We start from the raw sequence: 27,417 nt of genomic DNA on the forward strand, positions 1-27,417 counted from the left end.
CACATATGCCATGGTACATGTGTGGAGGTTGGAGGACAGATTGTGGGAGTTTCTCTAGCTACCATGTGGGCCCTAGGGATAGCATTCAAATTGTTTGGCTTAGCAACAAGCACCCTTACACGCTAAGCCAGCTTACTGGTGCTCTTTTATGGACATTTTTTGAAATGTATCCAGAGGTAAGGAATGTCATAACTCCCACATAATGTCGCTCTCAAATTTAACAATTATCCTCATTTTTTCTCTTTTCTTTTCCCTTCTTCTTCTTCTTCTTCTGTTTTTTTTTTTTTTTTTGTTTGTTTTGTTTTGTTTTTGTTTTTAGAGACAGGGTTTCTCTGTGTAACATTCCTGGCTGTCCTGGACTCACTTTGTAGACCAGGCTGGCTAGGAACTCACAGAGATTATCCTGCCTCTGCCTTCCGAGTGTTGGGATTAAAGGCATGAGTCACCATGCCTGGATGAAAGACCTTTTCTTTTTTTATATTTATTTTTTAACTTTTCGAGAGAAAGTTTCTCTGTGTAGCCTTGGCTGTCCTGGACTTACTCTGTAGACCAAGCTGGTGGATCTCTGTGAATTTGAGGACAGCCTGGTCTATACAGAGCGAGTTCCAGGACAGCCAAAGCCACACAGAGAAACCCTGTCTCAAGAAAACAAAAAAAGGGACATATTCAAGCCATGTGTGGTGGTACATACCTATAATTCCAACACTTCTGAAGCTGAAGCAGGGGGCTCGTAGCTTTGAGAGTTACCTGGGCCAACCTCTCACCTTCCTCATCTTTTGACATAAGGTCTTGTTCTGCTCTAGGATTTCTCTGGTTAGGAAACAATTTGAAATCCATATCAGGCAAGTGCTCTCCCACTGAGTGCTTGCTTCTTTTTCTCCTAGTGATTCCTCCTTCAACTGAAGGAAGAAGAAAGGAAAGAATGAAGGAACTATTCTAGTTAAAAAGACACAAAGTATACCTGACATCAATTATGTATAGCTACTGAGGGTCTCATATAACACAGGCTGACCTCAAACTCACTACATACCCCAGGGTGACTTTAAACTCATAAGCCTCCTGCCTCCACTTCCCAAGTGCTATGATTACTGGTGTATGCTATCATGCCTGATTATGGCACTATTTTTTTTTTTTTTAGCTTTCACTTAACTCAGTGATTATTGAATAAATATTTAGAGTGCTTGCTTTGGGGCCAAGACTTTGTTCATTACCACCAGTGAGCAAAACTAATATAGTTGTTGCTAGTATAAATGTTGGACCTAGTTTCTGTTGGTAGTAATTCCGGAGCCATTGGCATGATTTCTAAATCGTGTGTGTGTAGAAGCAGATACTACGCCATGACACTTTTTATGTTAACTCCTGTTCAGTGAAGAGCAAGTGGATGTGGAGCTTGTACAACGTGGTGATATCATTAAAGTCATTCCAGGAGGCAAATTTCCAGTGGATGGCCGTGTGATTGAAGGACATTCTATGGTAGACGAGTCCCTCATCACAGGTATGTTCTGTCAGAGGATCAGGACATGAAAATGAAATGATTCCAAAGTGATAATGAGAAGCAGACACTAAAGGAGAACCAATAAATGTAGAAATCATGAGCAAAGAATATGAGTTCTTTAGAAACTGCCTTCACTCTCCTGAGGTTTACTGTATGTTTTTAGTATGTTGTTGAAGACTGAACATTGAAGCTTCTTTTTCTAAGATTTATTGATTTTTATTTTAAGCATATGCGTGTTCTGCCTGCAAGTGTTCCTAACTGCTGAACCATCTCTCTAGCACCCACACTGAAGATTCTTAATTACTAGAATGCACAAGAACGAAGTTATTTACCGTCTTGTAGAACAGGTTGACTTTGGCAAATTTCCCAGGGCAGATAAGTATTCTGTTTTCCAGCCTCAGCGGCTGATGAGCTCAGAGCTGGCCCAGAGCTCCAAGTCTTCCACATCAGGGCAGCTTAAAGAAAGCAGGGCTGCAAGATATTTAGAAATCAGCTTGGCTAACAGAGGCTAGTGTGGATTAGAATCGAATACCTCTCCTACTTCTGGTAGTTCTAGCCGAGGTGCTGTTTATTTATTACTTCAAGACTACAGTAGTTTGATGTTGCCAGTGTGAATTGTTTAGTTCTGTGTCTTGTGCTACGTACCACAATTTAGTGACACTGACCCTGGCCTACTAAGCAGTTGTAGCAACACCAAGCTCCATCCATTACTATAAAAGAGAGAAATTCCCTCCCACATTTGAAATGCCCCCAGAGAGCTTCTGATCCAGAAGCAGAATGAAGCTCTGAACGTGTCTAAAGAGCTCTGTGTTTTTTAGATGAGAAAAAAAGGTGAGCATCTTTTCCCTTTGCAAGTGTCCAGATTCTAGTTTGGGAAGACTGTCCTTTCTAGTATTATTGACAGTGAATGAATAAGTGTATGTTTTAAGAAGATAGTAATCATTTTTGTCCTCTGATTCTTCTTCCCTCTTCTTCAGGGGAGGCAATGCCTGTGGCTAAGAAACCTGGCAGCACAGTGATTGCAGGTTCCATTAACCAGAATGGATCCCTCCTTATCCGAGCCACCCATGTTGGAGCAGACACAACCCTTTCTCAAATCGTCAAGCTTGTAGAGGAGGCACAAACATCAAAGGTAGCCCAGTCCCCTAGACGAAGCAGAGTTTTTTTTTAAGATTTAATTATTTGTTTGTTTGTTTATTTTATTTATTATGTATACAGTGGTCTGCCTGCATGTACACCTGCACACCAGAAGAGCGCACCCGATCTCAGTATAGATGGTTGTGAGCCACCATGTGGTTGCTGGGAATTGAATTCAGGGCCTCTGGAAGAGAAGCCAGTCCTCTTAACGACTGAGCCATCTTTCCAGCCCTGCAGATGTATTTTTATTAAAGCGTATGAATCTTGTTGTGTATTTTACTCTGATTAATTCTAGTTGCATTCATGTAAAGTTTACTTAAAAATTTTCTGTCTGTGCTAACTAACAAATATACTCTGTATTCAGTGTTAGCAAAAAGATCAAGATGCTCATCACTGTCCTGATTCTAAATCCTAGGCTCCAATCCAGCAGTTTGCAGACCGACTGAGTGGCTACTTTGTTCCATTTATCGTCTTGGTTTCCATTGCTACCCTCTTGGTGTGGATTATAATTGGATTTCAAAATTTTGAAATTGTGGAAACCTACTTTCCCGTAAGTGACTTGCAACAACTCTTGACTGTGTAGAGCACTTTGTGACTGGAGAAGTGGTTCAGCAGTTAACAGTACATACTGCTCTTGCAGAAGGCCCAAGTTCCATTCCCAGCACCCGTCTGTAACTTCAGCTACAGCAGAGTTTAATGCCTCTGGTTTCTGAGAATGCCTGCACTCACCTTCCCATACCCACGTGCAGACACACAAACATAAGAAAACTAAATGTTTGTGAGCAAGGTGTAATGACGCACGCCTTTAATGCTAGCACTCAGGAGGCAAAATCAGACAGATCTCTGAGCTTGGGGCCAACCTCTGTGAGTACCAGGCTAGCCAGGGTTGAATGGTGAAACCTTTGTCTCAAAAAAATGAACGTGCCAGGCATGGTGGCACACATCTTTAATCCCAGCACTTGGGAGGCAGAGGCAGATTAATCATCGTTGTTAGAGGCCAGCCTGGTCAACAAAGTGAGTCCAAGACAGCCAAGGCTACATAGAAAAGCCCGTCTCGAAAAAAAAAATATTTTAACAAAACAAAACAACAACAACAATGAACAAACAAACTTTGAAAATGAGCAGTATTGGCTGAGAGTGTAGCTTAGTGGTAGAGTGCTGCTCAGCATTTGTTAGGCCCTGAGTTTGTCTTCAGTATCAAAAAGAAGAAAGGAAGAAGGAAAGAAAGAAGATGAAAGGAGGAAGAGAGGGGAGAAGACAAACCAAAGAAGAAATTCCCATTATAAAAGTCCCTCCCTCCTACTTTGGGAATATATTTTACAAGCCCCCGTGGATAGCAGAAACCATGGATAACATTGTACATGACATCTTCAGCCCTATACAGACACTTGTACACAGATCGAATGTTTTTTCCGTTGTAACTGAGCACTATCATGCACTGTGCTTGTGACCTGTGCAGTTTTGAGGTATAACAGCAAACCCAGCACAATTTTCTGTTTTGTCCTTTACATTTTTGTGAATAGAATATTTCTATATCTTAGTAAGCTTAGCATATGATTTCTTTTTCTGTCCTTATAATTAGGAACTTTTGTTTTTCACTTAGAAGAAGAATATATGGCATCTCTCTGTCATATCTAAATTGCCGTCATCACACTTTTACACTTTGGAAACACAGTTTAATAAAAAAAAAAAACAGGGGTTCTACACAATTGCTGCTACTATATACAGCATGTGTGTGCTGTTAAGGTAGGACAGAATAGTATTTCAATGTGCTTGTTTGAATAGTATGCGATTTGTTTTCTACTTTTTACTTTTTTTTTTTTTTTTGAGACGGACTCTCACTTTGTACCCCTTAACCAGCCTGGATTTCTCTATGTAGACCAGGCTAGCCCTGAACTTCTGCCTGTCTCTGTCTCCTGAGTGCTAGCACTAAAGATATAGGCCAACATGCCTAGGTGGTAGTGACATTTTAATAATGCTCATTTTGTGTGACTTCTTGTGGAGGTTGAATAAGATAACATACATTTGTGTGTTGTATATGACACAGAGTCTCATGGCCTTGAACTTGCTGTGCTGCCAAGAATAACCTTGAGCTCTTGGGTCTCCTGCCTCTGCCTCACAAGTATTGGGATTCCAGTGTGTGTCATTACACCCAGCTAAGATAATGTATTAAAGAATACCTTTTAATTAACCAACCAACCAACCAATCTTTTTGTTATTTTGCCTGTTTGTATGTCTATACATAGTGTGTGTGACTAGTGTCTGTGGGCACCAGAAAAGGGTATTGGATCCCCTAGAACTGTAGTTGCAGATGACTATGAGCCATCATGTGTGCTCTAGGAATCTGAGCCAACATGTGGGTGCTGTTACTCAAACCTGGGGCCTTGGGGGGGAACAGTCAGCACTCTTAACTGCTCAGCCATCTCTTCAGCCTCCAAAGAATCCCTCATGTTTGTTTATTGTTTTTTTCAAGACAGGGTTTCTCTGTGTAGCTTAGGCTGTTCTGGACTTGCTTTGTAGTCTCGAACTCACTGAGATCTGCCTGCCTCTGTCTCCTGAGTGTTGGTATTAAAGGCGTGCACCACCACACCCGGCTTATGATTAATGTTTATAAAGCTGTAGTATTAGTGCCTACTTATCGAGTTCTTTGACGCTTTCTAAAGCATGGCTCTGTAATGTAGTAAAGTAGATCTGGGGTTGTCTTCACTTTATTATTTTACTTAAGCATTTCTTAATGAAAACTGTCCATGAGATTCCCTACTCCTGTATCTTCTCAGTTGTTTCTTCCTGTCTCCTTTTGTACTTGTCGAGGCTTGGCTTTTCCTTTCCAGGATTTTTTTTTTTTTTTTTTTGTAGTCTTTGTCTAGCTTTAGCCCAGCGATAACCACCTTGCTGAGGTGGATGTCCACATGGATGGACAATTGTGCCATTAGCCTTTTCTCACTGCACTCTTTCAGTGTAGATGACATATTTCTTTCTGTACGCCTAAGCCATTTTGTCAATCTGCTGGGCTCTGTAGTATCTTCGGAGCATAAACTTCAGCATCCTTTTGAATGGGCACAGATAGGACATTATACTCCTGTCTCAGATCCTTGGAAAGAAAGAGGGGATGACTTGGTCTTCCTCCAAGTACGAGAAGGTGCATTGAGATGCCATTTGCCATTCTTGATTAGGCCAGAAGTCACAAAGGGATTGAGCTTCATCTTGTCATCCAGTGATCTCTCACTTTAGACATATGAACTTAAACTCAACTTCTCTTTTTGTCAGTGGAGAAGTAGAGAAAATAATGCCTGAGTTAAAAGATTTGAGTTCCCAGCGGTCAGTAAGGGCACACAACATATGTGAAAGCATTCATATATGACATGTATGAAAGGGTAAGCTTAGATATTTATGAAAACCCCTTCCAACTTTCTCTTTCAAACACATTTTAAAGCCTTATCTGTAATTATTGATAATTGTGTGATCTCTGTGTGGAAATATGCATGTGAGTACAAGTGGCCACAGAGACCTGAAGAGTGCATCAGATCCCTTGAAGCTGTAGTTCCAGGCAGATGGGAGTTGCCAGACATGGGTTCTGGGAACTGAACTTGGGCCTTCTGCAAGAGTAGTAAGTGCTCCTAACCACTGAACCTCTTTTAACATTTCTAATCTTTATTTCATTCACTGTGTGTGTGTGTGTGTGTGTGTTATGTGAATGTTATGGATGGATGTGAATGCTGAACATGTGTGCTGCTGCACATGTGTGGAGGACAGAGGACAATTTTCAAGAATTTGTTTTGTCTCCACTGTAATCCCTTGGAATTGGACTGAGGTTATGAGGTTGCACAGCAAGCACTTTTATCTGCTGAGCCACCTTGCTGGCTCCAACCTTTGTTCTCTAAAGTGAATATTTAAGTTATTTTCTTTAAAATTGGGTGTGAACGTCCAATCTGTGGCCTCAGGTTCAGAGAATAAGAATTTGTTCAAGGCCAAATTTATTAAGCATTATGTCTCATGTTACTCATGAGAGCTGCTAATAGTTCTAGATATGGAGAAATTGTAGGGTTCTGTGTTCTTTATTTTTCTTCATAGTACGTAACTCTGGAACCATCAAAAATGAGATTTTGACTTTAGGACTATTGTTAACCAATTCTGTCCCTGATTTTTTTCATGTTTATAAATAAAAAAAAAAGTTCATCATTAGTAAGAAGAATATATGTAAGTAGCTAGGTAGGATGTGTGACTTTGACACTGGTTTATTTAAACAGGGTTGAGCTTTGTTTGTCTTGTTTTGAACAGCTCTAACAGTAAATGAATAACCAAAGTGCATGTCTTTCTTCTAAAGGGCTACAATAGAAGCATCTCCCGAACAGAAACCATAATACGCTTTGCTTTCCAAGCCTCTATCACAGTTCTGTGTATAGCATGTCCCTGTTCCCTGGGACTAGCCACTCCAACTGCTGTGATGGTGGGCACAGGAGTAGGTGCTCAGAACGGCATACTTATAAAAGGTGGGGAGCCGCTGGAGATGGCTCATAAGGTAAGAGTCTTCCGAACTAAAAACTGTACTATCAAACATGCAGTCACACTCTACTGAGAAACAGGGTTCTTGGTTCTTTGCCTATGGTTCCTAGGCTGAGCCTTTTCTGGGACTACCCTGAGGGTACTCTGAGGGTTGAAGTAGGAAAGCCGTGGTGTTGGTTCTTCAGATCTGCCTTAATTATTTAAAATCTCTAATACTACTCCCTCAGCCATTCCCTCAGACCAGACCCTGAGTCGAGAACCATTGTAGTTCGAACCCATCTCAGATTACACCAGTGCCCAGTACTTGCCTGGGAAAATTTGCTAAGGCCTTCCAGGCTTCTGACACCTTGGTATCTGACTCCACATGATGGGAGCTGCACCTACAATGGCAGTGCCTTTGCTGCCCCCAGCTGGCAGTTCGCAGCTATTAATTTCAACTTCAATTAAGGCTACGTCAACTAAAGCCATGCTCCCATTAATACAATCTTGTTACACGTATATAATGTGTGTGTGTGTGCGCGCGCGTGTGCATGAGGGCTACATAACACATAGCTTAGAACAAATCTGGAACTTTGGATAGCTAGCATATATATATACAGTCTAGAATTTTTGAACGCATATTGGTTGTATTACTTGCATGTATATTCATGTACCACATGTATGCAGAGGCCAGGCGATAGTGTTGGATCCCCCTGAGACTGAAGTAATAGCCGTGAGCTGCTCTGTACATGTTGGGAACCAAACCTAGGTCTCTCGAAGAGCATCCAGTGCTCTTAGCCACCGAGTCATCTCTCCAGCCCACAGATTATTTTAAAGATTAGCTTTTATTTTTATTCATATGTGTACACCATCATATGTGTATTCACATGTGTTCCTGTGGAGGCCAGAAGGGTGGATCAGATCCCCTAAAGCTAGAGTTACAGGCTGCCGGGACCTGCCCAATATGGGTGCTAGGAACTGAACTGGGGTCCTCTGCAAGACCACAAGTGCTTTTACAACTGAGTCTCCAAGGTAGTAATTTTAAACCTAAAAAAAGTGTTGCTTTTTCTGCAGCTGTTGGGCACCTATCCTAAGAACAAGGACTATGTGACCACAGGACATTTATCAAAATCAAGAAATTAATATTGACACCATACTTTTGTGCTGTTATCTAGTCTGTAGTCTCATGTTCTGTTGTCCTCTGTTGTATCCATGATACCCTTTATTGCAGATTTTCTCTTGTCCAGATGATGATTTCAATATTAGTTTTATCTTTTGGGGTTTTTGTTTGTTGGTTTGTTTTTGTTTTTTCGAGACATGTTTTCTCTGTGTTAGCCTTGTCTGTCCTGGACTCACTTTGTAGACCAGGCTGTTCTTGAACTCATAGAGATCCACCTGCCTCTGTCTCCCGAGTGCAGGGATCAAAGGTGTGCGCCACCAATGCCGGCTTATTCCTACCTTTTTTATATCAGTTCACTGGGCTGTTCAGTCTTCAGTTCTCATTCTAGCTTCATAGTGAAGTGAACATGACCTCTAACTCCAGATTCTTTCATTTCCATATGTGGGCTAACTTTCTCAAAACTGCTTCCCCAGCTTCCTCTTAATAGCTCAAGTTCTTAACCCAGACCTAGCCAAGGCAAGCAAACAGCTGGTATTCCCTTCAGCCTAGTATTTACATTTTCTTTTATGGTCATCGGCCCACTACCCATGTTCCCCAGTAGATCTATAATTCGTTGGTAGCGCAAGTCTTTGTGCTTTCCTTAGAGATGCCAGTGACATCTCTTAATGCCCTATAACTATCAGTGGTAGTTGTTTAACACAAAATCGGAGGCATTTAACAAGATTAAAACTCAACTGTGGAGTAGAGAAAGATCAATTGATGAAGTTGTGAAGCCAAAGATCAGTGTATTAAGAAACGAAACATCAGTCTGTTAAAAATAAGCCTGTTTCCACTTGGGAGGCAGAGGTAAATAAATAAATACACAAACAAACAAACAAACAAACAAAAAACAAACCTGTTTCTCATTTTGGGGAAGATGATGTCACATGGGTACATTGTGTTTTTAACTTTTCTCCAGGTAAAAGTAGTGGTATTTGATAAGACTGGAACCATTACCCATGGAACCCCAGTAGTGAATCAAGTAAAGGTTCTAGTGGAAAGTAACAAGATATCACGCAGTAAGATCCTGGCCATCGTGGGAACTGCAGAAAGTAACAGCGAACACCCTTTAGGAACAGCTGTAACCAAATATTGTAAACAGGTACACTTTTCTCTCTCATATTTATGTTGTTATCTCATGTAGGAATGATGCAGACCAAATCTGGACTGGCCTTTGACTATACTTGATGTATAATTAGTATGAGGCTAAAGAGAATTTTTTTTCTCTCTTTTTGGTTTTTCAAGATAGGGTTTCTTTGTGTAACAAAGCCCTGGCTCTCCTGGAATTCACTCTGTAGCCTAGGCTGGCCTCAAACTCCGAAATCCATCTGCCTCTGCCTCCCAGAGTGCTAGGATTAAAAGTGTGTACCAATAGGCTAACTTTATTGGTTCCACGGATCAACTGAGCTACATTCTCAGCCCCATCACACTGAATTAAATAAGAAAATATGCCAGGTATGATGACACATGCCTTCGATCCCAGCACTTAGGAGGCAGAAGCAGGTAGATTTCTCTGAGTTCGAGGACAGCCTGGTCTACAAGACAGCCAAGGCTGCACAGAGAAACCTTGCCTCAGGAAAAAAAATTCAAGATCATCTTCATTACTTAGTGAACTTGAAGCCAGCCTAGACTGTATATGACTTTGTCACAAAAATTATTATGTACTACTTTTTTTTACACAGACAACTGTAAACATAAAAAAGAGCTGGGCAGTGGTGGCGCACGCCTTTAAGCCCAGCACTCAGGAGGCAGAGGCAGGTGGATCCCTGTGAGTTTGAGGCCAGCCTGGTCTACAAAGCGAGTCCAGGACAGCTAAGACTACACAGAGAAACCCTGTCTCGAAAAACAACAACAACAACAAAAGAAATGAATTCTGATCTTATCACAGACTGATCCCTGTTTGGCATAAAACATTAAATAGAAGTAATATGTATTGGTATCATAATATATGTAATAAAAATGAGAGGAACCCTCATTCCCTTCCCCCAACTAATTCCTCTCTTCAAAATTTGTTAATTGTTTTCCTATTACTAGTCATTTAAAACAACTTAATTGAGTCTTAATATATAAACATTAGTAAATAATTTCTTGTATGTTCACAAGCATATTTGTTATTGTTATTTATTTACTTAAAATTTAGTTTAGTTTAGTTATTGATGTGTGTGTGTCTTCCTCTGTCCATGTATGTATATCAGAAGCAGAAGCGGGTGTTGGATTCCTTCAAAATGAAGTGACATTTCTGTGGGTATTGGGACCCAAATTGCAGTCTTCTCATAGAGTCATGTATGCTCCTGACCATTAAGCCATCTCTCCAGCATAGCCTAACTCTAAGAGCAAAGATTTTCCTATGTTGTCCAGGCTTTTGCTGACTCCTGGACTTAAACCATGCTTCTGCCTCAGTTTCCCACATGGCGTGTGCCATTGCACCTAGCTTAAGATAGTTTTGTTGTTGTTGTTGCTTTTGAGACAGGAAGCATTACATAGTTGAGGCTGGCCTGGAACTTTCTGTATAGCCAGGCAGACCTTGAACTTACAGTACCTGCACAAATTTCCATCTTTCAAGTGCTAGGATTCCAGGTGTGTGTGCCATCATGCCACCTGCTTTATCATCTTGAACTTTACATTGAAAGCCATACAAAGGCCAGTCTCTGGTACCTTGCTTTTATCTTATTAGATGAGTTTTCTCTATCAGGAAACACAATTATACCCTGCTGTTTTGTATTCTGTTCTGTGAGTGGTGTTTTGCCTTCAGTGTACACTGAATATTCTTGTCAGCTTTTGCAAGTCTGTTTTAATGTTAAATATATATCAGCGCAATTGCTAGATCAAATGATGCTTACAGTTTCATTTTTCCTGACTAAATCCATACAGATGGTTCTATCAGTTTGTGCCTACACCCAAAGTTTTGAGTGCCTCTCTTCTTACATTTTTACCAACACTATTTCTAATTAAAAATTACTACACCAGGGCTGGAGAGAAGGCTCAGAGGTTAAGAGCCAAAGGTTCTGAGTTCAATTCCAAGCAACCACATGGTGCCTCATAACCATCTGTAATGAGATCTAGTGTCCTCTTCTGGTGCACAGCCATACATACAGGCAGAATATTGTATATATAATAAAAATAAACAAATCTTTTTAAAAATTACTTTACCATTTGATCTTTGTTTGTTTGTTTATTTATTGTGTTGTGTTTCTGTTTACTAGGAGCTGGACACTGAAACCTTGGGTACCTGCACAGATTTCCAGGTTGTACCAGGCTGTGGTATTAGCTGTAAAGTCACCAATATTGAAGGTTTGCTACATAAGAGTAACTTGAAGATAGAAGAAAATAACATTAAAAATGCATCCCTGGTTCAAATAGATGCAATTAATGAACAGACATCAACTTCATCTTCTATGATTATTGATGCTCAGCTCTCAAGTAAGCTGATTTCTTTGTAATAGTTTGTAGATTTTTTTTTTAGCTTGAAATTTTTTTCTTTTTCTTTTTTTAATTGAAAATAGACTCTTCTCTCATACAGTACCTCCCAACCGCAGTTTCCCCTCCCTCTATTCCTCCCAGTCCCCCTCCCTTCCATATCCGCTCCCGCTTCATCTCCCATCAGAAAAGAGTCAACAACAGAACATGACAAAACAAAATAGAATAAGACAAGGCAAAATCTCTCACACCAAATCTATACAAGACAACCCAACAGGAGGAAAGAGTCCCAAGAGCAGACAAGGGAATGTGAGACACATCTTCTCCCACAGTTTGCAGTCACACAAAACACCAAGCTATAAGTCATAATATATATGCAGAAGACCTGTTGCAGACCCATGCAGGGCCCGTGATTACTGCTTCAGTCTGTGTGAGCCCATATGAGCCCTGCTTAGTTGATTCAGTGGGTCATGTTCTCCATCCCCATCTTCCATGAGATTCCCCAAACTCTGAGGAAAAAGACCCGATGGAGACCTCCAATTTAGATTCTCCGCATAATGCCTGACTGTGGATCTCTGCATCCACTCTCATCTGCTGCTTGAGGAAGCCTCTCTGATGACAACTGGACAAGGCACCAATCTATGAGTATAGCAGAATATCCTTAGGAATCATTTCATTGGGTTTTTTTTAGACCAGTCAGATTTGGTTTCACCCTACGTGTGTGGGCTATCCAGTCTCAGGTTCCTGACCATCCAAACGGTATCAGGAATGGGCTCCGTCTCATGGCACGGCCTCAAGTTAAGTCAGACATTAGTTGGCTACTCCCACAAGTTCTTCACCATCATTGCACTAGCATATTATGGAGGCAAAACAGAATGTATGGCAAAGAGATTGTAGCTGACTTGGTGTCCACACTTCTCTTTTGGTAGCCTTCAGAGTACCTTCCCACACTAAAGAGACTAGAACATAGGGGCGAGGGCTCCATGCAGGCACCAGCTTGACTTCTCCATATTCAATGGTCTGTGCAGATGTTGTCCTTGGCAATGGGGCCCCTCTGTCCTAGTATTAGCCTGGGTTGTTTAGGGATCTCCACAGGACCCCCTTAGCCAACAATTTAAACAAATGTAACTCACTCCCATCACTGGAATCCTTGCCTGGCTACTAGAGATGGCCAGCTTAGACTTTGTATTCACCATTGCTAAACTAGGATCACTTTCATAGATTCTAGGAAGTCTCCATACCACCTCTGATGGCCCCCCAATTCCAGCTGTCTCTCCCCATACTCTCCTTCCATCCCATCTTCTCCCCCCACCTGATCCTTCCCACTCCTATCCCCACCTGTCCCCAGTCTACCCACAAAATCCATTCTATTGCCCGTTTCCAGGGAGATTGTGTATTCCCCTACACAAACACCTTGACCCCCTCCCTCCTTTTTACCTCACCTCTCTGAGTCTGTGGATTGTAGTTTGGTTATTATTACTTAACTCCTACTATAAGTGAACATACCATATTTGTCTTTCTGGGCCTGGTATACCATACACAGGATGACTTTTTTTCTTTTTGCCTACAAATTTCATGATGTCATTTTTTAAAAAATAGCTGAGTAACACTCAATTGTGTAAATGTATCACATTTTGTTTATCCATTCTTCAGTTGGAGGACATCTAGGTTGTTTCCAGTTTCTGGCAGTTACAAATTTAGCCACAATGAACTTAGTTGAGCAAGTGTCTTTATGGTAGGATGCTGTGTCTTTTGGATATGTACCTAAGAATGGTATAGCTGGTCTTGAGGTAGATTGATTCCCAATTTTCTGTGGAACCACCATGTTGATTTCCATAGTTGCTGTACAAGTTTGTACTCCCACCAGCAATGGAGGAGTGTTCCCCTTGCTCCACATTCTTGCCAGAGTGAGTTGTCATTTGTCTTTTTGATCTAGTTATTCAGACAGGTGTAAGATGGAATCTCAAAATACTTTTGATTTGCATTTCCCTGGTGGCTAACAATGTTGAACACTTATTTAAGTGTTTCTCAGTCATTTGAGATTCCTGTATTGAGAATTCTCTGTTTAGCTCTGTACCCGATTTTTAAAAAAGATTTATTTATTATGTATGCAGTATTTTGCCTGCAGGCCAGAAGGGGGCAACAGATCTCATTATAGATGGCTATAAGCCACCATGTGGTTGCCAGGAATTGAACTCAGGTCCTCTGGAAGAGCAGCCAGTGCTCTTAACCTCTGAGCCATCCCTCTAGTCCCCTGTACCTCATTTCTAAATTGGATTATTTGGGGTTTTTAAAATCAGTTTCTTAAGTTCTTTATATATTTTGGATATTGGTCCTCTATACACCAGGCTAGCCTCAAACTCACAGAGATCCACTTACCTCTACTTCCTGAGTGCTGTGATTAAAAGTGTATACCATTGTGACCCACTCAGAGTCCGTGCTTTAATTGTTCACACGCATTCAGGACTTTGATGTCTGCCCTGCTCTGTTCACTCTCCTGCCTCCCTCATTACTCATCTGTCTTTCCCTGATGCCTGACATGTGCTCTGTATTCCAGCAATATTAGTCATCTCCCTATAGTTCTTCCTTGTGGCCCACCATTTAGTCTTTATTTTTCTTTCTTGAAAAAAAGTTTCATACAATATATTTTTCTTTTTTTCTCCACTAATTTATTCATTTGCTTTACATTCTGATCATAGCCCCCCCATCTTTCCTCCCACTCCCTCATTCACACACTCCTTCCAGCATTTTCCCCTCTCCTTCCTTCTCACCCTCAGAGAAGGGAGAGGTCCCCTAAGGATACCAACCTGCCCTGGCATGTTAGGTCACCGCAGAACTAAGAGCATCCTCTTCCACTGAAGCCAAACAAGGCAGCCCAGTTAAAGGAACAGGATCCAAAGGGAAGCAGAGTCAGAGAGGGCCCCTGCTCCAGTTATTGGGGGATCCACATGAAGACCAAGCTGCACATCTGCAATATATGTGCAGGGGGCCTAGAACCAGTTCTTTGGTGGTTCAGTCTCTGTGAGCCCCCATGGGCCCAGGTTAGTTGACTCTGTAGGTCTTCTTGTGGAGTCCTTGACCCCTCTGGCTCCCTCAAATCATTCTCCCAACTCTTCTATAGCACTCCCTGAGCTCTGTCTAGTGTTTGGCTGTGGGTCTCAGCATGTGTTTCCATGATCTACTGGGTGAAGCCTCTCAGACAACAGCTCTGCTAGGCTCCTGTCTGCAAGCATTGCAGTGTTATCCTTAATAGTGTCAGGGGTTGGCTCTCTTCCATGGAGTGGGTCTCAGGTTGGGCCAGGCATTGGTTGGACATTTCCTCAATCTTTGCTCTGTCTTTGTCCCTGCACATCTTGTCATAAAATATATTTTGATCATGTTTTTCCTCTTCCACAGCTCCTCCCCAATCCCATCCACCTTCATACCCACTCAACTTTGTGTGCTTTCTCTTTCAAAAAACAAACCCAAAACCACAAAATCCCACAAAAACATGAGAAAACTCAATGCAAACAAGCAAAAGACCAATAAGACCAAAAATGCCCAAATAAAGAAAAGTGACAAATATCCACAAAAATACCATTGAATTTATTTTATGTTGGCCAGCTGCTCTTGGGCACAGGGCATGCGCTAGAGGGTGGTTGCTATACCTGCTAGTACTCTATTGGAGAAAATAGATTTTCCCTTTGATAATGAGTATCAGTTGCAGATAGCTTCTTGGTTTAGCATTAGGAGCCCATCTAGCTTGAACATGTACAGGTTTTGTGCATGCTGTCATAGTCTAAGTTCATATGTGTGTCCATCCTGTTGTGTCTGGAAGGCACTGTTTCCTTGGAGTCATCCATCACCTTTGAGTCTTAAATATTTCTTCGTTCTCTTCTGCATAGATCCCTGGGTCTTGAGGGGAGGATTTTGGTGAAGACATTTCATTTAGGACTGAGTACTCCAAAGTCTCTCACTCTCTACATATTGTCCAGTTGTAGATCTCTGTTAATTTTCACCTGCTGCAAGAAGAAGCTTCTCTGATGTGGATTGAGTGAGGTGCTGATCTGTGGGTATCACAATATATCATTAGGAGTCATCTTATTCCTATGATCCAGTATTACCCTAGACCCATGATCTATCTAATCTTGGGATCTTGGCCACTTTAGTGGTGCCAGGTATGGGGTCCATCTCATGGGGTAGGCATTAAATCTGATCAAGAAGTGGTTAAGTCACTTCTAGAACATTTGCGCTAATATTGTGCCAGTATGTCTTGCAGGCAGGTCACTGTTATAGGTTACATGGTTTGTAGCTGAGTGGTGATACTGATGGCGACCTTTCTCCTCTTGTGCCATGCATAGTACCTTCTAGTACTCTGAACACTAGTCAGTAGGAGTGAAGCTTCTACTTCGGCACCAGCCCGACTTTTCCGTGTTCTATGACATAAGTAAGTGCTGTCTTCACAAATAGGGCCTCACAAGTAGAGGGCAAGAAATAACTTTGGCAGTTGTCTACAGGAACTTGAAGATCCAGGAAAGAGACTGAATTAGAAACACAGAATTATGTGTTATGTCAACTGAAAATCCCAGATCATTCTAGCTTACCAATAAAGACTCAGGATGCAGATGCTGTTGTGAAAAATCTGCTAGCTCAGAGAGGCAGAGAAAGCACCCAGCTGAACTTCCTACTCAGCTCCTGTCCCAATGGAGAAGGCCCAAAAGGCTCACTAGCTAAGCTGACAGCCCAGGAGGAAAGGACCAAAAAAAAACAAAACAAACAAACAAACAAACAAAAAAACCAAAAACCAAACAAAACAAAAAACCAAGGCCCCAAAAGCCAAAGGCCAAGGAGCTGAGGAGCTCAAGAGCTAAAGAGCTCAAGCTAAAATCCCAAGAGCTAAAGTTAAAGCCAAAGACCAAGACCTTCTACTTCCACAGGCTGTCTTCAATACCCCTCAACTCAAAGTCCCTCCTACTCTTTAATCCCTGTCAGATGGCTTCTTGCTCCACCTCTTGACCTAGGGCTAACTTTATTAAATTCTGCATATAGATAGCTCTTGGATTATAGGTGTGTGTAAGGCTGGCTGAACTACACCTTAATCACCTGTTTACAATAAACAGGAAGTTCTTGGCTTAAAGATGTGTTAGAGCTCAACCACAAGAAACAGGGATTTACAGTTCAATCTCAGGGATGACAATTGGATCAAAGGTCCCGTAACAGTTGGGGGCTGGAGAGATGGCTCAGCAGTTAAGAGCACTGGGTGCTCTTCTAGGGGGTCCTGAGTTCAATTCCCAGCAATCACATGGTGGCTCATAACCATCTATAAGGTGATCTGATGCCCTCTTCTGTCATGCAGGTGTACATGCAAATAGAGCACTCTTATACATAAAATAAATAAATAAATCCTTTAAAAAAAGAAATACAGAGTTGGGAGTAATTTGATTTGTACATCTATGGTATTGAATACAATAATCAGTAGTTACATATGATTGCTTAATTTTGAGTTAATTAAAATCTACTTTAGTCGGGTGTGGTGGTGCACGCCTTTGATCCCAGCACTCAGGAAGTCAGAGGCAGGCAGATAGCTGTGGGTTTGAGGCCGGCCTGGTCTACAGAGTGAGTCCAGTACAGCCAGGGCTACATAGAGAAACCCTGTCTCGGGAAAAAAAACAACAAAAATTATTTCATGTAAAATCCAGCTTTTTTTATCATACTGGCCCTCAGTAGCCACATGTGTTGGTTAGTGTCTATGGAATTAACAGAACAGGTATAGAGCATTTCCATCATTGCTGGGACAACTGTTCAAACACCATTGGATTTACTAAAATAGGGATCCCTGGAACATTGTGGGAATAGTTCATTGGAATAGTGGAGAGTAAAGCTATATTGGAATGAGTTAAAAAGAGAATGGAAAGCGGTCTGTTAGAGATAGCTAGTAGGAGAAATGCTTTTGAGCAGTTCTGCTGTGCACAGAAGCAGGGAAGTGTCACAGCCTGAGCAGTGAGCTCAAGAGAGGTCTCTCCTGATAGGACAATAGGCGTGCAGCAGAGATGGTAGAACATTGATTATCCAGGAAGGAGAGGAGAGAGTAGCTGGAGAGTGATCTGGAACAGGCAAAGGAGTGTCACCTAGTGTACAGGTAGGGAGATTGGCCTTGAGCAGGCACACTCTGTATATCACAGGGAAAACAAGCTGTTCTCTTAGGAGGCACAGGAGCTGGGAGACACTACCATGAGTCGTCCTCTTAGTATTGCAGGGAGCAGATGAGAATGGGAGGGAGAGAGCTAGAGATTTGAAAGGAGAGGAGATTCCAAATAGTCATCCTGAAGAGTTCATTAGGAACACACAGTCAAATATATGTGTCCAACACAACTAAGAGCTCACTTAAAATTAGTGGTTATAAGTTGAAAATGAGCCACAGTTGCATATTTACATGCAGCCGCTTTCATCTACTGATGTACACTAATTATTTGAATTGTGGTGGAAGGTCAAAGAGAAAACCTCAGTAAGAAGGGAACCTCTGAACTAATACATTCTTACTCCCCCCCTCACCCCCCCCCCCACAAACTCCCTGCTGGAGATTGAACCTAGAGCCTCACTCACATGCTAGGAAAGCACTTAGCCACTGAGCTATATCCCCAGCTCTTGATCTGGCTGTTGTACAGTATGAAGGACTTTGCTATTTGCAGAGAAAGGTTAAGGACATTTGGGTGTCAGTAACAACATGGGCTCAGAGGTATGAAAGAGCAGAATGTATTCACGGAAAACTTGAAAATCACTGTTAAACGTATATCTACCAAAAGTGCACTGTAGAGCCTGTAAGTTAGTAGGGAGACCTTGCCTCATTAGATTGATTCAATGGTTACATAAGGTCACTGAATGTTATTTTTGTACTTCTAGATGCTGTTCATACTCAGCAGTACAAAGTCCTCATTGGTAACCGGGAATGGATGATTAGAAATGGTCTTGTCATAAGCAGTGATGTAGATGATTCCATGATTGAACACGAAAGAAAAGGCCGGACTGCTGTCTTGGTGACAATCGATGGTAAAGTGTCCCTGAAATATACTGACACAGTTGTGAGCTCACTTGTTGTTTTGTGTGTTTGTGAAACTTAACTCTGAGGTTTATTTCAAAGAGGTTTGAATAGAATACAAAGTTAAAATATTAGCAAAATATGATTGTTAATAATTCAGGCTTTTCAGGCTAGGAGGATGAGACCTGATAGGCTGTGACCATATGGTGGGGGAGGAGGTCCCCTTCTGTTACAGTCCTAGGGGAGGGGAATAGGGTGAAAGAGGGAAGAAGGGAGGAATGGGAGGAGACAAGTAAGGGGATAACAATTTAGATGTAATCAGAATAAATTAAGTAAATAAAAAAATAATAATAATTCAGGCTTTTCTCACCAGCTGTTTGCACTTGGGAGCCTGAGGTAGGAGAATTGTGACTTTAACAATGACACAGGAAGACCCTATCTCAGAAAACAAGTCAGCCAGGCATAGTGGTACATGCCTGTAACCCCAGCATTTAGGAGGTAGAAGCAATAGTTGAAGACTAGGCTCTGTAGTGAGTTCAGAGCTAACCTGTGCCACATGAGACCCTGTCTAAAAAAGACAAAACAAAAATAAAACACTAAACGCAGGGTGTGGGGAGCTAACCTGTGCCACATGAGACCCTGTCTAAAAAAGACAAAACAAAAACCAAAACACTAAATTCAGGTGGGGGAAGCAAAACAACCTCAGGTTGAGCCCTAAGTTTAATTCCCAACACCACAAAAGGAAAAAATTTTAAACTTTAAAAAAGAACTTTGCAGCCAAGCCTAATAGTGCTGCACATCTTTTAATCCCAGCACTTGAGAAGCAGAGTTAGGCAGATCTCTGAATTCAAGGCCAGCCTGGTCTATGTAGCAAGTTCTATGCCAACCAAAGCTACATAGTGATACCATGTCTCAAAAAAAGTTTTCTTGCATCTCTTCACTTCTGTTATTTTCTTCCCTTGACTGAAAGTTAATCATGGATTTAAAAAAGATTAAATGGGCAGGGCATGGTGGCACACGCCTTTAATCCCAGCACTTGGAGGCAGAGGCAGGTAGATCTCTGTGAGTTTGAGGCCAGCCTGGTCTTCAAAGAGAGTGCCAGTCAAGGATTTAAACAGAGAAACCCTGTCTCAAAAAGAAAAGAGAGAGAGAGAGAGAGAGAGAGAGAGAGAGAGAGAGAGAGAGAGAGAGAGAGAGAGAGAGAGAGAGAAAGAGAAATAGCATAAGTTTTAATTTCATGTATTCCATTCCTGGTATGTTGATAAATATATATTACTATTTTTACTTTCTTGCATTTATGTCTCTGTGGTGTACATGCATGTTTGTGTGTGTTCACATGTATGTGGGTGCAGGTGTATATGTAGGCCTTATGTTGAGTATCTTCCTTAATGGATCCTAACCTTATATATTGAGGCAAGGTGTTTTAAATTTGAACTCTAGTTTCCCCAAGTGTCTAGCCAGCCAAATTTTCCCAGTCAGCCATTGTCTCTACCTCTGCAGTGCTGAGATTACAGGCAGACAGCTAAATCAATCCAGCTTTTCACCTGGGTTCTACACATCTAAACTCTGGTCCTCATGTTTTTGTGACAAGCATTTTACCTCTGAACCGTCTCCCATCTCCCATCTCTTGTTTTTTGAGATGAAGCCTCGTGTATCCCAAGATGGCCTCAAACTCACTATGCAGTGAGAAAGACCTGGAACTCCTGAGTCTCCTGTCTCTACCTTCCTTTTCTTCTTTTTTGTTTTTGTTTTTTGAGTCAGGGTTTCTCTGTGTAGCCTTGGTTGTCCTGGACTCACTTTGTAGACCAGGCTGGCCTCAAACTCACAGAAATCCACCTGCCTCTGCCTCCTGAGTGCTGGGATTAAAGGCGTACGCCACCACACCTGGCACTAATATGTACTTTTTATATGTAAAATTTAGGTCAGTAAAATTGAATAATTTCAAATATTGTGCAGGGCATGGTGGCACATGCCTGTACTCCCAGCACTTTGGAGGCAGAGGCAGGCAGATCCCTGAGTTCGAGGCCAGCCTGGTCTACAGAGTGAGTCCAGGACAGCCAAGGCTGAGTATATGCTGTTCTTACATAGGACCAGAGTTTAGTTCCTAGCACCCATGTTGGGTGGTTCACAGCTACCTGTAATCTTAGCTCCAGAAGATGATCTCTCCACCTCTTCTGGTGTCTGTAGGCATTGGCATAAATGTGTGCATACTTACATACAGACTACACACAAACATACATACAAAATAAATCTAAAAAAAAATAGAACCCTTTCAGAAACCCTATCTTGAAAAAAATCCTTTTGGAGATGTAGCTTAGCAATAAAGTACTTGCCTAGCATGCTTAAGGCTCTGGGTTTCATAGCTAGTGCTGGGAGAAAAAAAAGAAAAAAATTTAGCTGTGGTTATGAGCATCTTGGGAGGTTTGGGCAGGAAGACTGGGTTTGAGAGTATGTGGGACTACATACTGAGATAGATCTCAAAAAACAAATCAAGCTCTGGGGCCTAAGTTCAAACTGTAGTTTTACACATACAAAACTAAGGTTCTTTGTACACATACTATTTTATTGTGGTTTATTTTACTTGAAATATTTCCATTGTTGCCATATAGTTGTATTATATATTTATTTCTGCAGTTTTGGTGACCAAATGCAGGATTGTATATAGGACTACACCCCATAATTCTAGAATGTTATTTTAATCTACATGCTATATAATCATCCCCATGTTTTTGGAAATTTATTCTCTCTTCGCTTGTATGTTTGTGTGTGTGTATCTGTCTGTCTATATGAGGGCACATGTGTTCCACAGTGCACAGGTAGAGGTCAAAGGACAACTTGTGGGAATCAGTTCTCTGCATTCAACATTTGGATCTTGAGGATCAAACTCAGGTTGTCAAGGCAACCCCTCGAACCCAGTGAGACATCCTGCTGGCCCTCAACGACTCTTGATATTTTATCATAATACTACAATAAGCATACATAATAGTTTACATGCTTCCTACTTGATAGGATAAATTTCTAGTACTGAGATTATTTACTCAACATTTATAATCTTTGCTAAGTATGAAGGTAGTGACTTCATAATTTTAGGTACAAGAAAAAGCAGAGAATAACAATTTACTCCATTGCAGTGCGGGTGTATAAAATATGTACATATACATGCACATGATAGCCAGAGAACAGTAGGTATGTTACCCTATCACTCTCTACCTTATTCGCTTAAGGCAGGGTCCCTCAATGACCTGGAAGTAGACTGATAGCCAGCAAGCCAAAATGATCCTGTCTTGCTCCTACTGCCCAGTATTAGGTTACAAAATTTGGACTTGAGTCCTCATGCTTGTATAACATCCACTGAGTCATCTCCCCGCCCTCTTAGTTTTGTTTTTCTTTTCTTCTTTAATTTTTGTTTGTTTGTTTGTTTCGAGACAGGGTTTCTCTGTGTAGCCTTGGCTATCCTGGACTCGCTTTGTAGTCCAGGCTGGCCTTGAACTCACAGCGCTCCTGCCTCTGCCTCCCAAGCGCTGGGATTAAAGGGGTGTGCCACCTTTAGTTTTGTTTTTCAAACAGAAGAATATTTTCTTACTACTACTTTCATTAAATATCCCTACTTTACTCTGAATTTTCCACAACCAAATACGGAAGCTTATCACACTGCATGTGATATAAAGTTTGCACGTGAGATCAGAATGTTTCGAGTTAAACCAGCCCTCAGTGACTTGACAAAATTCATTTCTTTCTGAAATGTTATTCTACTGTACTATTCCTTGTTCACCACAATCCAGCTGTTTTCTGCTGCCCCTATATTAGATGAGCTGTGTGGCTTGATAGCCATCGCTGACACTGTGAAGCCTGAGGCAGAGCTTGCTGTCCACATTCTGAAGTCAATGGGCTTAGAAGTGGTTCTGATGACTGGAGACAACAGTAAAACAGCCCGATCCATTGCTTCTCAGGTAATTAACTGGTTTACTTATTTATTGGGTCGGACACACTGCTAACATCTCACTGTAAATATACAATTTTTTCCTTCCATTTAAGTGCTAAGAAAGTCACATTACTTATTATTTGCATTATCATCAAGTAGACATCCCTAACTGCTTAAATCCAATCAGCATGGTATAGTAGAAGGTACTTGTATGTTACTGATGTACGTGAAAGGGTTGTGGGATGTTTGAGTGACATCGCTGCTCTCTGGTTTCTGTTGATGCTTCCTTTGAAATGATGCACATAGTTTTCAGCAGTGCTGCCAGTTTGTTTGTTTGTTTTAACAAAATCTGAAACATTCCATTTTATCAATAAAGTCTGAGGAACCAGATCCTGGGGTGAAAGCCTGCTAGCTCAGAGAGGCAGAGAAAGCACCCATGTGACCTTCCTACTCAGCAGGTATTCCAGAAGGAAAAAGCCCCTTCTCCTTCTCCACACTGTCTTAAAAACTCCTCAAACTCAAGGCCCTTCCCTTCTACTTCCTGTGTGTCTCTCTATCCATCCTGCCTTTCTCTTACTCTCTCTGTTTTTTTTAAAAAAGATTTATTTATTTATAATTATGTATACAGTGCTCTGCCTGCATGTATACCTGCAGGCCAGAAGAGGGCATCAGATCACATTATAGATGGTTATGAGCCACCATGTGGTTGCTGGGAATTGAGCTTAGGACCTTTGGAAGAACAGCCAGTGCTCTTAACCTCTGAGCCATCTCTCCAGCCACTCTCTCTGTTTTTTTCCTATGTTCACTTCCTATCAACTGGTTGCCTGCTCCACCTCTTGACCTATGGTTGACTTTATTTGTTCCTGTTTACAATATTCAAGCAGAGAGCTCTTAGATTAAAGGGTGTCCTAGAGCTGAGCCATACCACAATTAGAAACAGGTTTTTCCTGTAAACACAGTCTTGGGATTCACTGTATGATCAAATATCCTGCAACAGGCCAGCCATGGTGGCGCATGCCTTTAATCCCAGCACTCAGGAGGCAGAGGCAGATGGATCTCTGTGATTTTGAGGCCAGCCTGGTCTACAGAGTCCAGGATAGCTAAGGCTACACCGAGAAACTTTGTGTCAAAAAACAAAACAAACAAACAAAAAATCATGCAACAGCCAGACCTTCGATATCTCTTGCTGTAAACATGGCAGCAGCTACCTGCTGGCTCCTCTCTGATCCATTCTGGATGCCAAGTGAGACTCTTCTTTGACATACCATTTTTCCTAACCTACATTTGTTTCATCTCCAGCGTCTTTCTTTCTTTCTTTCTTTCTTTCTTTCTTTCTTTCTTTCTTTCTTTCTTTCTTTCTATTTACTTACTTACTTACTTTTTGGTTTCTCAGACAGGGTTTCTCTGTGTAGCCTTGGCTGTCCTGGACTCCTCACTCTGTAGACCAGGCTGGCCTCGAACTCACAGCAATCTACCTGCCTCTGCCTCCCTGAGTGCTGGGATTACAGGCATGCACCACCACACCTGGCAACATTTTTCAATTTAAAAACTTAGAGTGCCTTTTCTCCTAGTGTGTATGTATGTAGGGTGTGTGTGTGCATGCAAAACAATATATCTTTATTCTTATCTTTTTTGTTTTGCTTATTTTTCAAGACAGGGTTTCTCTTTGTAGTCCTGGCTGTCCTAGACTTACTTTGTAGATCAGGCTGGCCTCAAACTCACAGAGATCCACCTGCCTCTGCCTCCCCAAGTGCTGGGATTACAGGCATACACCATTGTGCCTGACATTTGTTCATATCTTAGCATATAAAATTATTCCATTTGTTCTAAACTGCTGCATGGAATTCTATCAAATGGATGGATCATAATTTATGTTACCATCCCCCTAGTGGTAGACATTTATGTAGTTTTGAGTTTTTCATTTCTTTTTTATTTTGTTTTGTTTTCTCAAGACAGGGTTTCTCTGTGTTAGCCCTGGCTGCTTTGGACCCACTTTGTAGACCAGGCTGGACCACTGCGATTCACCTGCCTCTCCCTCTCAAGTGCTGGGATTGAAAATTTCATTTCTGTAAACAGGCAATGATAAATGTCCTTGACATATTTGGATATGAAAGAGTCTGTGTAGAATATAGGTAAAGTTTATTTTTCCATAGCAGATGATGTGCACATTTTGATGGATGCTGTCTTCCTGTAGACAGTTTCATTTTGTACATACAAACAGTGAGGAAGGTTGCTCACTGGGTAGAAATATGGCTCAGCCAGTAAAGAACTAGCTGCTCTTGCAGAGGATACAGGTTTGGTTCCCAACACCCACATACTGGCTCACAACCATCTTTAAATCCAGTTGCAGGGCATCAAGCACCCTGTTCTGCCTCTGTGAGCACCAGACACATGTACAGTGTGCTTATGTATGCACAGGCAAAACATTCATAAGATAAAAATAAATAACTTTTAAAAATAAAAATGTCAGGGCTGGAGAGATGGCTCAGTGGTTAAGAGCACTGGCTGCTTTTACAGAGGACCTGGGTTCAATTCCAAGTATTCAAGTTGGCAGCTCACAACCTTTTGTACTCCACTTCAAGGGGATCTGATGCCCTCACACAGATTTACATGCAACCAAAACCACTTAGCACATAAAAAGTAAATGCGTTATTTAAAAATATAAAAAAGAATGATCACTGGATATTTTCAGTCTTTTCAAATGTAAACATGTGGCTGATTAAAAATGATGACTCCTAGCCAGGCGTGGTGTGCAGGCCTTTAATCCTAGTACTTAGGAGGCAGAGGGAGGTGGATCACTGTGAGTTTGAGGCCAACCTGGCCTACAAAAGCGAGTCCAAGATAGCCAGGACTGCAGAGAGACCCTGTCTTGATAAACCAAAAAAAGAAAGAAAGAAAGAAAGAAGGAAAGAAAGGAAGAAAGGAAGGAAAGGAAAGGAAAAAACATTAAAAAAAAGAAAAAGAAAAAAAGATGGCTCCTTGTTCTGAGCTCAGCCTTATTTGCAGTGCTCAGTATTACTTTCTGAAATTGAGCTGATTTTCTTCACATAGGTTGGCATTACTAAGGTGTTTGCTGAAGTACTACCTTCCCATAAAGTTGCTAAGGTGAAACAGCTTCAAGAGGAGGGCAAACGTGTGGCAATGGTAGGAGACGGAATCAATGATTCTCCAGCTCTGGCTATGGCAAATGTTGGAATTGCCATTGGCACGGGCACAGATGTAGCCATTGAAGCAGCTGATGTGGTTTTAATAAGGGTAAGTCCTGGGGCTCCAGTGGTGCATTCGGTTAGCAGGCAGCACTTATACACTAAGAGTAGGTCCTGTGGTCTGAGATGGGAGGAGTGAGAGATTGCCTGCCGTGGTTAGTGGTAGTGCTATAAACATACTTTGGAGCGGTCCCTCCTTAAGTCCTATGTTCCTAGCTATGAAGACTGTGTGGCAGTATGGATATTTTCACTACTTCCTCACTGACTTTCTCGGGCCAGCAATACAAATGTTAATTACAAGCCTCTGATGTGAAAATAAGATTTAACAATAATGTAACTATCTGCTACAATATTCACTGATATTATTTAAATATTCAGTCTTTATACTGGCCCACAACCTTGAAAGCATTTTCAGAGCCCTCAAAAAAAGTTTCTAAATACTTTTCTTTCAACCTTGACTCAAGGCTTAGCAATGTCTGAAATTTGTGTTTAATTCACATATGTAATCCCCGATGTACACAGTGGAGTTAGAGTCTCACCAGTATCACCAATCTCTCTCTCAGAATGACCTTCTGGATGTTGTGGCAAGTATCGACTTGTCAAGGAAGACAGTCAAGAGGATTCGAATCAATTTTGTCTTTGCTCTAATTTATAATCTGGTTGGAATTCCCATCGCTGCTGGTATGTGACTTTTCAAACAGTTTTGACTTTTGTGGCTAAAGTCATTAGACACCTAGCATATAGAACAAATTAGACTTACTATGTTTAGTTTTGACATATACCCTGCTGCTGTGATGAGAGGCAATGCTAAAACCAGTAACGTTCAACAAAGTTCATTATAGCCTAAGAATTTATAGATGTTTTGATACTTTAAATTTTTCCCTCCCATGTTATAATTTGAAAATTTTCACACCTAAGTAAATATTGAAAAATTGTACAGAAAAACCTGTGCCTACATACAGGAATACACACACACATAATTAAAATTAAAATAAATCTCTTAAAAATAAACTCTGTATTGATCACCTAAACCAAGTGCTATTTTGTTACCTTGCTTTATGTCACTCTCCATCTATATAGTTCATTTACTTACTTATTTTTGCTGAATAAAAGGAATTTACCTATAATTTTACTACCTAAATACAACCACTGTTACCATTTTAAACTTCCTTCCAGTTATTTTGACTCTGCATTCAGTTTGGTCTTGCCATGTAGTTTTGAATTTCATATAATATTCTATTGTAGTCAGCAGGTATTCTTTTATACTAAGAGATCAAGTGACAGAGTGATTAGAGAAATATGAACAATAAACAGCAACACAATTAGCCAGGTGTAGTGCCACATGCCTGGGAGGCAGAGGCAGGTGGATCACTGTGAGTTCAAGGCCAGCCTGGTTTACAAAGTGAGTCCAGGACAGCCAAGGCTACACAGAGAAACCCTGTCTCAAAAAACCAAGTAGACAAACAAACAAAAGACAAAGCACAAATGCTTAAAGTGACTCTCCTAAATTTAGATATTTTCGAGGTATTAATAATGACAAGAAATAAAATTCTGAGAGACCTAATGAAAACGAGGAAACAGTGA

The 27,417-nt window shown here is 41.2% G+C and overlaps 1 protein-coding gene across 3 annotated transcripts in view; it reads left to right on the plus strand.

The window, feature by feature from the left end:
- Atp7a (ATPase copper transporting alpha) overlaps positions 1-27,417 on the plus strand; it is a 113,148-nt gene that overhangs the window by 82,572 nt on the left and 3,159 nt on the right. For all 3 annotated transcript variants that reach the window (XM_051142368.1, XM_051142370.1, XM_051142369.1), the window contains exons 12-21: positions 1,368-1,495; positions 2,473-2,627; positions 3,048-3,182; positions 6,957-7,151; positions 9,193-9,375; positions 11,477-11,693; positions 18,570-18,716; positions 22,513-22,655; positions 25,679-25,882; positions 26,397-26,514. In XM_051142368.1, the coding sequence (XP_050998325.1) occupies positions 1,368-1,495; positions 2,473-2,627; positions 3,048-3,182; positions 6,957-7,151; positions 9,193-9,375; positions 11,477-11,693; positions 18,570-18,716; positions 22,513-22,655; positions 25,679-25,882; positions 26,397-26,514 (1,625 nt within the window). The remainder of the gene's footprint in view (positions 1-1,367; positions 1,496-2,472; positions 2,628-3,047; positions 3,183-6,956; positions 7,152-9,192; positions 9,376-11,476; positions 11,694-18,569; positions 18,717-22,512; positions 22,656-25,678; positions 25,883-26,396; positions 26,515-27,417) is intronic.

Source organism: Acomys russatus, chromosome X, assembly GCF_903995435.1.
Source record: "Acomys russatus chromosome X, mAcoRus1.1, whole genome shotgun sequence".
Classification (NCBI taxonomy): domain Eukaryota; kingdom Metazoa; phylum Chordata; class Mammalia; order Rodentia; family Muridae; genus Acomys; species Acomys russatus.